The sequence below is a fragment of the Ovis canadensis genome, chromosome 1, assembly GCF_042477335.2.
Source record: "Ovis canadensis isolate MfBH-ARS-UI-01 breed Bighorn chromosome 1, ARS-UI_OviCan_v2, whole genome shotgun sequence".
Lineage (NCBI taxonomy): Eukaryota > Metazoa > Chordata > Mammalia > Artiodactyla > Bovidae > Ovis > Ovis canadensis.
In genome coordinates, this window is record NC_091245.1 from 42,674,501 (window position 1) to 42,692,078 (window position 17,578).

Here is a 17,578-nt window from a genome sequence, read left to right on the forward strand (position 1 = left end):
GATATGAGGTAGATGCAAACTCTCTATTATCTCTGCAACATTTCTGTAAATCTAGAACTATTTTATAATAAGCAGTTTACTTAAAAAAAATAACAATACCTCCACAAAAGGCTGAGAGACAGCAACTTCAGAAAAAAAGAAAGTAACTGCACATTTTAAGACCTTTCACAGCACTTTTTCCTGCTTTTTGAACAAGGGATCGTGATTCCATTTTTCACTGACCCCAGCCAATTATGGAACTGATTCCAACTATAAAACCTCTGATTGAATATGCAATTCTTCTATCTCTCTTCTCTTTCCTCCCCACCCTCACAAACCAGGTTTGGGGAGTTCCTTTTATTGTCACTAATAATTATACTTCTGTGTACTGATTACCTACTAAGAACTGGTTATCCTGAGATGGGGCTTCCCTGGTGGCTCAGATGGTAAAGAATCTGCCTGCAATGCAAGATACCGGGGTTCGATCCCTGGTTCAGGAAGATCCCCTGAACAAGGGAATGTCTACCCACTCCAATATTCTTGCCTAGAGAATCCCATGGACAGAGGAACCTGGCAGGCTACAGTCCATAGGACCACAGAGAATTGGACATGACTGAGTAACTAACATATACACACACACATCATGGAGATATTTTATATACTTTATCTCATTTAGCCCCTTTATAACTTTATGAGATAGATATTCTCCTTATTTGAAGATGTAGGAAATAGAGTTCCAGGATCATGCAGTAAGTGGTAAGAGAGAAAGTCAAAATGCCTGAGGTTCACTCCAAAGCTGGTGCTCTTTCCTCAGTGCTCCAGATGTATCCTCAGCCTCCAGATACCCAAGTATTTGCATGCTTCTTGGGCAGGCACTTTTGTTTCCATTCCTCTGAGTATCTACTGGGAGTCTACTAGGTACCAAGCATGAGATTTGGTGCTGGAGCCACAGAGTTGTAGTGTGGAGGCCAGCCTGAGCTGCACTGATCCTTTCCTCTGGTTGTACCAATAGGTAGCTGGGCTGTGATGCCCCCATCCTTAAGCCACTCTGACATCTGTGCCTCCTGCCTTAGTTACTGTGATAAGAAGGCTCTCAAAGAGGGCATAAGGAAAGCCTTGACAATGGATGAAGAATCTGGGGAGGAGCAAATTTTCATTTACTTCAGAATTTCACTTTTTACCCAGAAAATATTGTGAATGACCAGAATAAGAGAAAGCAGTGGAGTAAGATCCTGCCATATTCATTGGCCAGTCACTGGCACCTCACTAATTTTTTTAAATATTTATTTTTATTTATTTGGCTGTGCTGGGTCTTAGTTGCAGCACCCAGGATCTTTAGTTGCAGCATGTGAGATCTCGTTCCCTGACCAGGGATTGAACCGGGGCCCCCTGTATTGGGAGCATGGCGTCTTAGCCACTGGACTACCAGGGGAGTCCCTGGCATCTTGCTCTTGTCCCAACTCTAGGAACACGTGTGTGCTCTTTCTGTATAATAGACAAGAAATGAGTTGTGGTGGTGGCACTTAACTGATAGATCATTAAAGAGTTTTCCCCTTTCTTCAGGGCTTCACTGCTATCCTTACTGTTGTTCTTTGTGAGTGGAGATCTGATCCCTTTTTTCCTCTTCCTGAAAGAGAAATATAACATATCAACCCACAGTCGTTTTGTACATCCATCTATTCAAGATGCTCCTCACAAGCTGCTCACTCCCCACCATCCTGGTGAATGTCTAATCTTAATTACTGAGAACCACGGGTTGTGACGTGGAAGATACCAGGGTGGTGAAGCCTGAGGAATTAGGAAGTGGTTGGACTTTTTTATGAGAGGTTTGGAGGGAGAATGGGAGAGTTCTGTCACTTCAGGAAAAGCTTCCTTAGATGAAGTGCTCTTCTGGAAGGAAACAGAGAAGAGGGGGTGTTTCAGATACACTATAGAGAGTCAATGAGGAGATGCTTTGTGTTGAAGCAGCATGGCAAAATTGAGGAAGAAAGGAGGGAAGGCATGTGTGAGTCTGGCTTGAAATGAGTTTTACTAAAAACACCTCAATTCTGGTCTGCACATTTTTGAGGAGTGTGGAAAAAAAAAGGAGGAAGTCACCTCCAGTGGTTTTGTGGCTTTTTAAGTGTGACATACAGGATATTGAATTTTAACCCCTGGTTTCCCTGAAGGGTAAGCATATGTGGGGGATAAACAAAACACCTCTTCTTTGAAATGTGCGTCTGTGCTAAGTGGTTCCAGCCTCTTGGAATCTCTCTTGTGTTTATTCCCCTTTCTGCTTTAAGTGTGAGTATCACACACATAAAATTACTCAAATAATAATAATAAACTATGTGGTCTCCCTGAGAGTTCTGTATGAACATATAAAAAATGTATTCTAAATATGACAGGAACATGTGAGTCTTTTCTTTATAATAGAATTTCATGTGAGATGTTTAATTTTATTGGTGTCTGTTGTGTGCTTCCATTCCAGAAAGCTCTGTAGACTTAAAGGATGTTGTTCCCCTCAATATCAGTCACATATGCAGGAGAGCCCAAATAGTTTTTATAGCTCTCTGTAGCATCATTAGTTCATCTAGCATTTATAAAATTAATTTCAGTGTTTATTAAGATAGGGTTCTTAACTCAGTAGCCTTCAGTGTTAGCTTGGACTCACAAACTTTTGGGTATGGAATGACTTACTGCAAACACTTAAAAATTTGAGTTTCATTACCCAGCAAAAATATGAACTTAAAAGGAATGCTCTATTTTTTTTTTTAACAGACCACTGAGAAATACTTACAGAAAGCCTAGATTCCTATGATAACAAATCTGAGCCCCCAGCCTTCATCAAAAAATCTGCTGCAGTCACATCTGGCTCCACCTAAAAGTCCGGTTCAGAATTTCCCTGTGATCCCGGGAGTTTTGAAGAAGAGAAGTTTTAGCTTTGTTTAGTATAACAAGAACTGCCTAGACTCCAGGGCCAATAAATGTGTTCACGTAAAACTTCAGACAGTGTCTCTGAGACTGAAGCCTTATCGGGGAGACCTCATTTTACCCCGACTTAAAGGGAGACTCAGAACAGAGGACTAGCCTTCTCCCCTCACTTGTGTGGGTCAGTGTCTGCTGAATTGAAAGTTATTCCAACATTTGCACATTCTCCCGGAATGAATGAATGCACAGGCCTTCCAACGTAACTGTCAGTTTCCCCCTCCACTTTTCGGTTGTACGGTTGACTTAGAAGAAAAGCCAAATGAGAAAACGCTTTCCTCATTTCTCCTCTAGATTGCAAACACTCAGAAATGACATCACGCACCCTAAAGAATCCCGAGATGACTAAGGCACAGAAAGCCTGAGAAAACTGACTGCCTCTGCCCTTAGTTTTAGGACTCATGTATGCAGATGAGCTTTTAAGAGCCGGTTCCCCGCCTTCTTCCTCAGAGGAAGTTTCTTGGTAGATCGCAGACACCTCATCTAGCCCGGGGGCGGGGGGGTGGTGAAAACTTGGCACCAGCCATCCCGGGCAGAGCACCACGGTGATTTGTTCTCCTGGTGGAGAGAGCTGAAAGGAAGGAGTCGGCGCGCAAATAATGAAGGAGCACGGGGCCACCTTCAGTAGCGCCGGGATCAGCGGCGGCAGCGGTGACTCGGCTATGGACAGTCTGCAGCCGCTCCAGCCTAACTACATGTCTGTGCGTTTGTTTGCAGAAGAATCTTATCAAAAATTAGCAATGGAAACGCTAGAGGAACTGGACTGGTGCTTAGACCAGCTAGAGACCATACAGACCTACCGCTCTGTCAGTGAGATGGCATCTAACAAGGTAAGAGATGACCGTTTTATTCGTGAAAGTGTGACCGCGCTGCGAGCCGTGGGCTCCCCTGGCCTCTGCCAGCTGCAGAGGTGCATGGGGACTCGACTGTCAGCTTTGTTGATCTGCCTCCGATGATTCTGTGTTAAAATGCCACACTTTGCTTGTCTTGATGCTTCAGCCCAAGCTATTATCCTCAGTAAAATCCCCAGAAACCAAACCTTTTTCTTACTGATGTTTTTTGGAATTAAGGTGAGAAGTGTTTATGAAGTATACAAATCACTATACAAGTGAAAAATTTTTTTTGTTTTATATCTGAATGAATTCATAGGTGAAACTGTTGTGTTGCAATCAAGTGTTATATATGTTTTTTGAACAAGAAAATACTGTGACCTCTGTATAGCAATGGCAAGAATGATTTGCCCTGAAGTTTCCTAAATTCTGAAATTCTCAGAAGGACATTCTGGGATTCTCAAACCTTTCTTTTCCGATGCTGGTATGACCTAAGATTGAAAAAAGAAGCAATATAATTTGTCTCCAAAAAAGAAAATTACTTTTTTAAAGTTTGCTGCTTTGCATAATGGAATCATTTGAAATAAAGTCCAACTCATATTGCAAAGAAATGGTTTTATGTACAATGCCCAGACAAAACTTAGTTTTGGGGAGCTTTAATTATCTACCATTATATCATTTGTTTAAGTGATGCCTGGATTTAGAGTGCTAATTTATGAAGTGAGAGTTGTTGCTTTTTGTTTGTATTTTTCTCTCACAGAATGTTAATTATACACATATACATATGAACGTATGTGTATGTATCTATTATTTTAATTGAAATCTTAACACTGCACCCTCATAAATACACATTTCAAAATCCCCAGTCATCCTAGCCTGAGGTATTATCTTTTGTCTTAAGAGTTCTGGGGATGGGAAGAGACTGCTTCACACCTGCCAAATGTGCTTTCCAGCCCTGAATGTGTGTCCCTCCTCCCTTTTTCCTGGGGTTAAAAGGATTGCCTTCCTATCAAGACTTGCTGGCTCCTGCTCAAAGGATCTGAGCAGAGGAAGCATCACATCCCAAAGTTTAGTAGGGGAGCACAGAGAGTGGACTTTTCTTACTCTTGTTTATTGGTTAATGAAAGGGCAAAAAAAAAAAGTCTCTCTCAAAGTCTAGTTCAGATTCAAGCTGGAAAAAAAAAAAGGTTGAGGCTTAACTATTTATTGACTTTTCTCTGAATTTCTCAATTGAAGCTAAATTCTGGGTTTTTCCAGGCTGTTGTAAATCTCTACCAACTGCTTCCCCATGAGAAGAGCTTAACTGTGTCACTTCTCCAAACCACACTGGAGTCCATGTACACAGAATGATTCTCACACAGGCTCTAGCCCCCTTTGAAGAATTCACAGAGTCTCTGTTCTTTGCATTTTGTGACCGTTGATACGTATGCAAGATGTAGATTCAGTGTTTAGGGGTAGTTTTTTTTGTTTTTTAGCAAGTTTCACCATAAAGGATACCTTGAACTTTCTACTGGGGTCACTAAGATAAAGTAGACACCTAGCTTTAGAGGCAGAAAAAGATTACTCATTGAAAAACTGCAAATTGCCATTCGTTTTTATTTTGAATGTAGATGCCTTATGTATTCTAACCAGTTTAGTGTATGGAGTGTTAAAATTAGACATTGTGTGTCTTGCAAACTTATTATAAATAATTTCATATTCAATGTATAGTTCATGAGACACTGACACCAGGGACCAGGTAGGTCCTAGTGAGAATTCTAAATGCTTCGGGCTTCCGCTTCTCTTTATGGTGTCATGTGCAGGAAGCAATGAAAGTTGAATAGACCTAACCCTAAAGAAAGGGCTAAACCTTAATGTTGACACAGTTAGCTTAAGTAGAAGGCATGCAGCTTTACCTGTTTCTAGAGCTACATTGGAGAGGTTATAGGGCAAAGCAATTACCCTGTGATGAATAATGCCCAGCTGACAGCAGAAGTCAATTTCAGTTTTTACAAAGATCTCTCTCTTTTTACTTAGCCACTTACCCCAAAGTCTTGATTATTCAGATAATCACCTCAGGTGAAGCTTAAGTCATAGCACATATAATGTAATATAATGAGAATATTTTTATGGCCACCAAAAGGAACTTGATTTATACCAGTTTAGGGGGAACCGAATTATCTCTGGCAAAATTAAAATTCCATATTCAATTTTAAATATTACCATAATTATTTGAGTATTTCATCTGAACTGCTGTTTAAAATTATCATCATCGTGATGTAGTCTTGTTTGGTCCTCTTTGGCTTACTCTCAGTAAATAAAGATGCTGTGGCAAATCTCTGAGTTACAGACTTGGAAGTAAGTGTGTAGATATTCTACACTGGAAGTATGTGAAAAGCATGGGCTTTGGAGTCAAAAGATTATGGTTGAAATCCTGTTTCTGTCATTTGGTAGCTACATGGCCTTGGCCAACTTACTTAACTGCTCTAAGACTTAGTTTTCTTCTCTGTAAAACAGGGATAAAAGTGGTACCTATGTTGCTGAGGTTGCTGTGAAAACTGAGATTATGCATCTGAAGCACTTAGCAAGGCCCCTGATATGTAGGAAAAGTTCAAGAAGTGATCATTTATTAATAGCATCCATTGTTGCTAAGTGTGCTAAGTGGCTTCAGTCATATCCGACTCTGTGTGGCAGGCTCCTCTGTCCATGGGATTCTCCAGACAAGAATACTGGAGTGGGTTGCCATGCCCTTCTCCAGGGGATCTTCCCAACCCAAGGATCGAACCCGCATCTCTTTTGTCTCCTGCATTGGCAGGCAGGCTCTCTACCATGTCTGCCACCTAGGAAGCATCCACTACATCTTTGCAAAAAAACATATGTGTCTCTAGTTGTGATCAGCTAAGTGACTGCTGAGTTTTGTTTGCAGCCTCTGAACTTACATAAAAGTGGTGATGGGAGAGCCGGTGTTTTGCTTTAGTGTTTGGAGATTAGATGTGTGCCAGTCTATATGCAAATCGTAGAATATTAACTGCATCTAGGAGAGGAAAAGCAAGTAGTCTATATTCAGTTTATCTGGCTTGGGATGTATTTGTTTATTGTTTTTTCTTAACCTTTTTGAAGAAAGCTGTGACTCAAATATTGCAACTGTCCCAAGTGAACTTCAGAGCTCAGAGAGTTAGATAAGAAACTGTTTCTATGACTTCTCCTTAGCTCAAATTTCCCTCATCCTTTAGGCCAAATGGAATTCCAGAATTACAGAGAAAGATGCAGTCAGGTGGCTCAGTATTGTAGATTATTTTCCCCCCAAGAATTACAAGATGGAATAGATTAAGCAGGAGGTTTACGAGGCAGACATTGTCTTTCAAGATGAGAAGAATGTCTAGTGAACTTCTACCAGCAGCCCAAGTTCAGCTAGATGTGTGAGAGCTGTTTTCTATAACCACAGCTTGCCTGCATACATGTATTCATTAATTTTTGTTTTAACTTTTATCACCTCTTGAATTAGAATTGTCTTGCACTTCAGTGAAATGCCTCAGTGGCAAAACAGTCAGATGTTTTGAAAACAGGATGCTTGGGCTCCACATTAGAAAAAGAGGAACGGAAAGAGAAACAGTATAGAAAGGAAGAAAGCAAATAACCTCAGCAGGATCTCCAGCCCAACAACAGCATAAACACTGACCTATCTTCCTGACCTTCACTGTGGCTCAGTTCCTGACCTCGTGTCACCAAAGCCAACCGACGTCATTGGAGGAGGAGAGGAGGAATGGCGCAGCTGCTGTGAGGGTGACTAGAATTTCCTGTCTCCTTCCTGACTGACATACGCAGGCAGAAAAGTACAGAGTTACAACAACAGTGGCTGAGGAAGGACCGACACAGAACAGTCCCAGTGAGGCGGCATTGTGACCGGCAGAGAAGGGGGAGATTTGACTGAGAAGCAGAGTTTCTTCTCTAAAATTTTCAGGTGAAAAACGTCAAAGGGGTCATTTGTACCCAACATGTTGAATGTTTTTCAAAAGATGAACAGACTGTGATATGCACTAAGGAGCTATGTTCAAGCAGTTGGTCGCTGATCTAACTTTCCCCCAAAGTCCCCCATTACCTTTCTTTTTCTCAACTAGCTTTGCTCTGGGGCTATTTTATGTGTAGTACAAGATTTGAGCCTTATCTATGAAAATGGAGGTTCTGCTTTTATAAAGAGACCTGAATAGTATCAGTACTTCTTTACAATGGAGCATGGGGACCCAGCCTTTCAGTAAATATTTGCTAAGGAAGTCTGTAAGATGGCAAAGGGAGATAGAGGGACCTTTTTCTCTAAGGGCACCAGAAAGTCTTCTACAGACAGCATCACAGGGGGAATGAGTCCTCTTGGCTATGCAGGTTTATTTTTCTGCTTCTTCAGGTGTGGCCGTACTGTAGCACCAAATGTGAAGCCAACTAATCGCCTGTGCCCTTGGGTGGGAGGGAATAAAGTCATAGAGTTCTACCAGCCTGGAGCCTCCTGGGACCCAAGATGCATGTCACTGAAATATGACCATGATAGGTTGATTTCCTTACAGTTGGTGAGTCATTCTCTATCCACTTGTATATTCAATAAAGATGGGAAATCTTGGATTTAGCAGAACAGAAAAAGAATAGACCTTATTGGTCAACAAATTCATCTCACACCTCTGTTAGGAAGATGATAGGCCAATGACCATTTATTGAAAGGGATTAATTCCACTTTGCCCCAAATCAAATGACATGATTAGAAGAGTGCCCCTCTTGGGGCAGAAGGAGTCTTCTTCCTGGACCCTGCGCTCATAGAGAGCCTAGCCTAGTCTTCGTCCAGCTCTGCTCTGGGGGTGAAGAGGCTGCTGCGTCGAGGGAGCAGCTGTGCTCCCCCTTCCAGTCTATACTGCATCCACTAGACTCCCACATTTCTGCTCAAATGGCTTTGAACTCACTTCCAGGGTCTATTCAGGCCTCTTTCCTGGATGTGCTGCAGGAAAGCATAACTTTAGGTCCAGAGAGTGGCCACAAGGCAGCAGTTTGGCTTGAGAGAGTTGTGTGGGAGAAGTTTAGACATGCTGGCTGTCCAAGCAGAGAGTGTACATATGGAGGGGCGGGGGGGCACCTACAAGATCCCTGACAGTACTGGGACATGGAGAGAGAATGGGGTATGACATAGTCCACAAGCTGGATCCCCCTGCACTACCATATCCAAGGCATTCAAGGTTTCTAAATTCAACCTGATCTTCCATAGGAAGGGATGTCTTTTAAGGTAGGAGTATTGGAGGTAGCTTAGTTTATATTCTTAACATATTTAGAGATGATGTTGGATTAGAGGGCAAAATGTAATAAAAATCAGTTCTTATGGCCAAGTGTGGGACTTACACATTCTTTTGATCCAACTTTTCTTTCTTGCTGCTCAGATGTATGTAAGTTCTGGGAGCAACAAAGTGGAAAGAGCCTGGGAATAAGCCATGAGTTTGAGTTCTAGCTCTGTCTTTATTGAGGTGTATTATCTTAAACAATTGAATCATTTTGAATCTTTGCTTTTTCTTAACAACAACAAAAAAATTGTTGGAGAAGACTATCTCCATGGTCTACTTCAGCTCTAGTGTTTATTGATGGAACAATAATAGTAAACAACCAGTCTGCTTTTACAAGTGACCGTTTTGTGTACAGACACTACTAATCTATTAATACATTCTATCATTAATACTCATATAAACTTTTGAAATAGGTACTGTTCTTATCCCCATTATACAGATGAGTAGAGTGAGGCTTAGAGAGTTGAAATAAATTATCTAAGGTAAAGATTAGAGCCAGGATTCATACCCAGGGCCAACTGACTCACTACTAATGATCCCAATAGGACAGATAAATATAGAGATATAGAGATACTGAATTACTCTTACAAGGAAATTTTATTGTGGTTTCTGGGAGGTCTTACTCTTCCAACTCCAGCCATCACTGGTGGTAATTCTGATTCAAAATTCTAATCTGCAGATACCATATTCTGGACTTGTGAAAGTGTTAGTCGCTCAGTCATGTCTGACTCTTTGCGACCCATGGATTGTAGCCCACCATGCTCCTCTGTCCATGGAATTCTCCAGGCAAGGATACTAGAATGAGTAGCCATTCACTTCTACAGGGGATCTTTCCAACCCAGGAATCGAACCTAGGTCTGCTTTATTGCAGGTGGATTCTTTACCATCTGAACCACCAGGGAAACCCACTGGGCTTGTAGACCGGCCATTAATAACCTCCAGCTCTTGGCTGGGAAGCAGTGTCTGTTAACATAGAAAAGGGGGAAGAATAACATAGTTGTATAAAATGGTTGTAAAGCACCCAGAAAACTGTAAATAATGATATTAAACTAATCTACTGCATCAGCTTGCTAAATTCAAGATCTCTAACCTGGCCTAAGAAAGACAGTAAAGTTTTGTTTAAAGGACTTTAGCCTACCCTCTAATTCCCTTTTTATCTACCCTCCCCCAAATAAAAAGAAAATGGAAAGAGGCTATTACTGGTATCTTCAAATTTTTATTATGATTAAAATAGAGCTTCCCTGGTAGCTCAGCTGGTAAAGAATTCACCCGCAATGTGGGAGACCTGGGTTCGATTTCTGGGTTGGGAAGATCCCCTGGAGAAGGGATAGGCTACCCATTCCAGTATTCTTGGGCTTCCCTGGTAGCTCAGCTGGTGAAGAATCCACCTGCAATGTGGGAGACCTGGATTCAATCCCTGGGTGGGGAAGATCCCCTGGAAAAGGGGATGGCTACCCACTCCAGTAACTGGGGCAATTTTCCTATACAATGTCCTTTCAGTGCATGCAGTATGACCATAAAACAGAAGAGCATTGTTTCTGTAGCAATAATTAATACAGGAAAATTTCCTACAAGTAACATGGAGACTGTCTTCTTTGGGTTTTCATACAAAGATGAAATAGAAATTTAACTTGTTTTTTCTTTATCCAACATTATTTCAGGCATTCTTTCTTTGACAAAATAGAGTTGTATTATTGAGTGTAATTTGGTATTCCACATTCTACTCTTATTAAAACTTAAAGATTTGGAAAGTTGTTTAGTGCTTTGTAATAAATTCAATCTGTAATCTATTTCACTTAATTTAAATAGTTCTGCATTGATATTTACAGAATCATTTCCTTCACTGAATTCTAATCCATTAAGTTTAATCTTTCTGCTTAACTCACTTGAAAGTCCCCAAGTGAACACATCTCTAGAAAACAAGCAGAAATGTGATGCACCTATTTGCAAGGCAGCAATAGAGAACAGACTTATGAGCACAGCGGGGGAGGGAGACAGTGGGATGAACTGAGAAAGTGGCATTGACATATACACACGACCGTGTGTAAAATAGAGAGCTAGTGGGAATTTGCTGTATGACACAGGGAGCTCGAGCCTGGTGCTCTGTGACACCCAGAAGGGTGTGATAAAGTGGGAGTTGGGAGGGAGTCTCAAGAGGTAGGGGATATATGTATGTGTATGGCTGATTCTTGTTAATGTCTGGCAGAAACCAACACAACATTATAAAGCAGTTATCCTGCAATTAAAAATAAATAAATTTAAAAAAACAACAACAAGCAGAAATGAAGTGAAGGAACATTACCTTTGAGTGGTGTACCTCTGGCTAGCAGATGAGATAGTCTCAAAATAGAATAAATAAGCCATTTTAAGGGGAACCTTTCTCTCCATATTAAAAAATAATCATTATTATATTTAGAGTACAATTTACGCCTAGAACACTAGTTTTGAAAACTAGAAGCATACTATGTCAATGGAATAAATCTCTGTTGTACATCTTTTTATACTTTTTTTCTCATCTTTTTTTTTCTTTTAGAGTGTGTGCCGGTCTAGAAGCTTCCCCAAATCCGTACTATTGTTATCTATGAAATAAAAGGCCAAGGGTGGAACTTGCTTTTGTGCTATTCTCCCAAAACATCTTCCTTCCAAGTAAAAGTATTCTCAGCAAGTTAAGATAGCTCAGCCCTGGAAGCTAGGACTTACCAAACCAGAAGCTGCCAGGAATCACTTGGGCCGGGGTCAGTGGATTTCACACTCCAGAAGGCTCTATGCCAGTCGTTGCTGTGCATCTCTGCACATCCCTCCACGTTAGCATTTTTCAGGGCCCTGCCAGCCCCTCTCTGTCTTGCCCACTTGTACGTGATGTTTCCCTCAACTGGTGCCAAGCTGTTTAGTCTCTTGGATATTTTACTGTAACTTCCTTTGTTTGATTTACTTTAAAGTAGCCAAGTATTTCCACAAAGAAAGGGCTGTTACGTTATTTAGAAATGGTGAAGACAGTAAAACTCCTGTTTCTTTTGTTTCTGTTGTGGGAAGTGACTGATATCTTTTTCTCTTTATAAAGTGCCTGATAATTTTTTCTCTCTGTGCAAGTAGAGTTTAAAAGCTATAAATCAGGCAGTTCTACTCGTGAATCACATATTTCCTTCACCTAATTACTTCCCATTTCAAATGCTTCAGAGATTGAAGTTTAGTGAACTTATTGAAAAGAAAATTCATCTCCATGACTCAATTTCATCTTTTTTTTTAACTATTCAAAATATGGTCATCTTAAAAATGGTCATTTGAAACTCTCTGTGGTCTAATTCCCTTCACTCTTTACTAACAGCAGAGTGCATAATGTTATAACCCTCAGCAAATTATAAAAATGAAATTTGAGTACAGATGCTAGGAGGTAAAATGATGTTTCCAGTTTTAAGAATTTACCTTTAAGACAAGAGGTTTTGGCATTTTATATCTGAAAATTTTAAACAGTTGTTTGGGGCACAGTAAGAAGAGGTATGATAGTTAAATAAAGATATCTGTCTAACCCTACCACATAGGCTGTGTGATAAAACTAATCAGATAGGGTGAAGTGGAGTATTAATTTGGCAACTATCTACTGTTTCTGGTCAGAATGGATGGTAAAAGTTAATAAACCTAACCCAAAAAGACCTGAATATATTCTTTTTTGTTATAGTCTATGTGGTTGCATTTGACAAAATTCTAGAACTTTGAGCCCAAAAGGGACCCATAAATATCTGTCTGAAGACTTCATTTTATAGATGAGGATGATTACAAATTGAGGATTAAATATCCAATATGCTCCAAAGATCTTTGTAAAATGTAAAACACAATCTAAATGAAGAGTAATTTTATTATGGTATTACTTCTCCAGGGTCATCGGGTTAATTAGCGGAAGACTGAGGTACAAAATCCAACTTGCTCTTCATCTTAAGCAAAAAGCTGATTAAGCTTAATAAAGATACGGGACATTCCTTCCTTCGTTTTAATTTGCATTGATTTTTAGCCTTCTCATTGTCCTTCTCATTACCTTTCCTGAATAAAAGCTGTCCGTGTCTTAATCATTTCAAATAAAGAGAACTAATTTAGTATTCCTGAAACTTTTGTGATCAAAATCTAGCAGGAAATAGTTGGGGCGAGTTACTTGAAATGCCCCTGTTGTTTTGTTTTGCCTCTCTTTGCTTTTTGCTATTTCAACTTCTGAATAAATATGGATAATAATATATCTGAATTAATATATCATCAGATAAAAAAAATCTCATTAAGGCAACCAGGATTAACATTTTTATTTTCATGTAACTGAAATGGTACCCTACAGATAATTTATTTTCAGTTAACATAATCGTGTATTTCTTCACTCTTTTCTTAGATTAGATTCCCATATATGAAATTAATGGATTGAAGGACAATATTTTTAAAACTTTAGACACTCATTTGCTTTTCCACTGATCCCAATGCCAAAGTTTAAGTAGTAAAAACCCTGTGATTTGCATAACTGCCCTCAACTTCTTTCTATTTCTTCCTTTCCTCTCTGTGAAATTTAAGGTGATAAACTGGAGAGTTTTACCAACTGGTGAAAAAATAGTCAATGTTTCGATTTTCTCTGCTGCTTAACAGAGCTATTAGTTTAGGAAGTAGAAATGAAGACATTTGTCTCAGATTAACTCTATCCCTGCACCCCAGAATGTTCCTGCCCAAATTATGCAAAGCTCTCTCAACTCAAATATGCTTTCTGGATCCTTGAGTTGTGTTACCAACATCTTGGTGAGGCTGGGTTTAACAGTGTTGGCAGCTACATATTTAAACAATATTGATGTAATTAATGCCTTGTCAACATTTTAAATCAAATAAACCTCATTTATAGTAGATAGAGATACATTTTGATGTGTCTAGGTAGCTCAAGATGAATTTTGATGTTTGTAGATATCTGAGTTAAGCAAACATTGCAAATATCTTGCAGTGAAACATTGATGAATTTTAAGCTATTAAAATCCTTAAAATGAAAAGATACAGGAAAAAATGAAGGGAAAATGACTTGGGAAGGACTGATCCTCTGGTTTGTAGTAGCCCCACCACCCTATTTGTGGTTTTGCTTTCCACTGTTTCAGTAACCTGTGGTCAACAGCAGTCCAGAAATATTAAATGGAAAATTCCAGAAGTAAACAATTTATAAGTTTTAAATTGTGCGCTGTTCTGATTAGTGTGGTAAAATCATGCACTGTCCCACTCCACTCACCCAGAGGCACGTGATTCCAACATATCCTGCCTGTAGTCACTTAGTAGCCAGGAGGGTCATCCGATCAACTGTTCTGGTATCCCAGTGCTTGTTTTCAAATGGCCTTTACTTTACGTTTCACGTAATAATGGCCCCAAAAGCACAAGAGTAGTGCTGCTGGCCATTCAATATGCCTAAGACAAGTCATAAAATGTGCTTCCTTTAAGTGAAAAGGTAAAAATTCTTCACTTAATAAGGAAAAGAAAAAAAATTGTATCTGAGGTTGCTAAAATCTATGGTAAGAACAAATCTTCTATTGGTGAAATTGTGAAAAAGAAAAGAAAAAATTGTGCCAGTTTTACTCCTCAGGGTGCAAAAGCTATGGCCTCAGTGTGTGATAAGTGCTTAATTGAGATGGAGAAAGCACTAAATTTGTACAATATTTCGAGAGACTGTATTCACATAACTTTTATTACACTATATTGTTATAATTGTTCTATTTTAGTGTTATTTACTATTGTTAATCTCTTACTGTGCTTAATTGTAAATTAAACTTTATCATTGGTAAAAGAAAAAGCATTGTATGTACAGAGTTAAGTACAGTCTTCGGTTTCATGCATCTACCAGGACTCTTGGAACATATCCTCCACTAATACAAGGGGACTACTGGATAGTATTTACTAGGGGAAATTATTCCATGCCTAAAATATGCTTAATAGTCTATCCTTAGCTCTTTTGATATTTACTCATTGCTAACCAGGCAGTGGCAACCCACTCCAGTACTCTTGCCTGGAAACTCAGTCCATGCGGTCGCGAAGAGTCGGACACCCCTGGGCGACTTCACTTTCACTTTTCACTTTCATGCACTGGAGAAGGAAATGGCAACCCACTCCACTATTCTTGCCTGGAGAATCCCAGGGACGGAGGCATCTGGTGGGCTGCCGTCTATGGGGTTGCACAGAGTCAGACACTACTGAAGTGACTTAGCAGCAGCAGCAACCATTACTTATTAAGTAGGACAAAGTGAGCATGTAATGTAGGAAATGAAAATTTCTAATTCTTGGATGAATAAGAGAGCTTAGTTTTTTGGCCATTGTTATAAGATATACAGGACTTGAATGTGAAAACTAAAAAAATGTAAAAGATTTCATTTCTGGAGGTGAAAGTGGGGAGAAGAGATTATTTAATAGCCAGGATAATCATTTAAGTATAAGAAAAGAACTGACAGAGTTGAAAAATACAGTCTAAAATTTGAGTAGCACTTGTTCACAGCAGTGAACTTCTAACTTCCTCTTTATCCTCTATCTGCTCAATATCAGCAGTAAGGAAAGTAAGGAAGTTTTATGATAACTTGAGAATGAAGAGATGTAGACTTTACCCCTCTTTTGGTATTTTGTTGCTGGAAAACCTCTCTTGGCTCAAATGCATCAAAGGTCTGCTAGACTTCTTGACTTTCTTTTTTTGAAATTCTGCCTTAGCTACTTTGACTTGAATCAAATTTTCATAGACTATTCTGTTAGCTATCTTATCAGTTAATATCATAGCTAACATTTTCATTATCTGGGGTTTTATTTATGTCTGTTCCAAACTGCAAGCTGTTGACTCCTGAAATTGTGCTTCAGATTTTTGAGGCTTCACATTTGCTTAGGGTAGTGGGGCTAAAAATTATCAAGGAGGCATAGCTTTACTTCTGTCTTATGGTCAGAACAGAAGTGAAAAGCAAATGAAGGCTTTGGCCAGTTATGGTAATTGGTTTGGGGGTGGTTTTCTTTGGAAAAGCTCTCTGCAGTTCTAGTTGATTTGGTCACTTAGGAAATTTGTTGGCTTGAAGAATTTTGATAACTTACTGTGGTTTTGACCAACACTAGGACAGTTAATGACTTCACCAGTGGGCACAGGACTTTAAAGATGGGACATTTTTTGTTTCATTTTCATAAATTCATGGAACATGCTTAGATTATCCAGGGGTAATGTGCATTTCTGGTATCCTTTTGCACACCAATTTGATTGTGAGAAGCTAGGGACTTTCTGGTGGGTCACTAATGAGATGCACTCCAACTCCTGCTGTAATAGCCCAGAAGGATCAGTTTCACTGGTCAGATGCTACCCATCTACCAAGATGAAAGGGCGCAGTGCCTTCCCTCTCTCAGCTCCTGTCCATTGTGATCGCTGATACTGGCTCCGCTCTATAATTGGTCAGAATGATTTAGCTAGATCTGCATTTATTTATATCCTTTTTGGCGAGGACCAGTACTTTACTTGTGTTCTTGACAAGAAGAACTGCCACAGAGTTTTTTCCTGCTGCATTGTAACACACTCAGGATCCAGTTACACAACATTCATTTGCATCTTTCTTACCAATTGCATGGGAGCTTCCCTGACCATATCTCAAGATTAATCAGTGTTGTTTTGCAAACACTTTACAATCAGTAGAATCTAATTTCAGGGCATTCATTTTGTTTTGCTTGCAATATTTTAAAATGCTCCTTTACTAGTAATCTTTTATGTGTTTGAGGCATAAGGTAAGGTCATCATTGAATGCTATATAAGTAAAATGTTAACAATAAAATTTTCAGACTAATAAAGGTCATAGATTGCTTTTCAATAAAGTCTTTCTAGGGCCTTTGATAAATTGTAAAATAGGAGAACTTTGCCAAACATAAACAAACAAAACACATGACTCCAGGGCAAGAATGGATTCTCTTTATTTTTAGAGTAAGATAAACATATTGAGTAAAAAAAAAATGAGCTCTTTCATAAAGGTAATGAATAAGGAGGAAATATTAGTAAGTAATAATTCAAGAGAGATTTTTCTTCTTTGACCACTTCTTTTCGAATCTAACAGTGTGAGCCAGGACTGTACTTTCCCAAGAACCCTGGTTCTGCCTGAGTGAACATTAATTACGGGGCCATGTAGAGATTTTTAAGGACCATGTCTTCACTTACAGCTTATTTACTCTTAAATCTTCCTGAGGTACCAGGATAGAGCATTACATAAGGATCCACTCTCTTTAAGTGTATAGCTGTTTGTTATTTTTATGTTATCAGATCCAAGATAGCATGGTAAGGAAAGCTATCTGAAGAGCACTTTGCTTCTTACACAGCATTCTTATCTATGTTGTCTCATCTGATGATCACCAAGAAGAAAGTATTATTATATCTCCATATTCAGTGTGAAACCAAGATGCAAGCTGATGAGTCCAAGACCCTCAGACACTAAATCCTGATGCTTTGAATCCAATCTATTCTCTTTGCTTCAAAGTCAGATGGCTTAAAAATAATAATTAAAGGGAACT

At 39.4% G+C, this 17,578-nt stretch overlaps 1 protein-coding gene across 4 annotated transcripts in view; it reads left to right on the top strand.

The window, feature by feature from the left end:
* PDE4B (phosphodiesterase 4B) overlaps positions 1–17,578 on the top strand; it is a 663,597-nt gene that overhangs the window by 614,865 nt on the left and 31,154 nt on the right. For all 4 annotated transcript variants that reach the window (XM_069593925.1, XM_069593935.1, XM_069593946.1 and 1 more), the window contains one exon: positions 3,664–3,776. In XM_069593925.1, the coding sequence (XP_069450026.1) occupies positions 3,664–3,776 (113 nt within the window). The remainder of the gene's footprint in view (positions 1–3,663; positions 3,777–17,578) is intronic.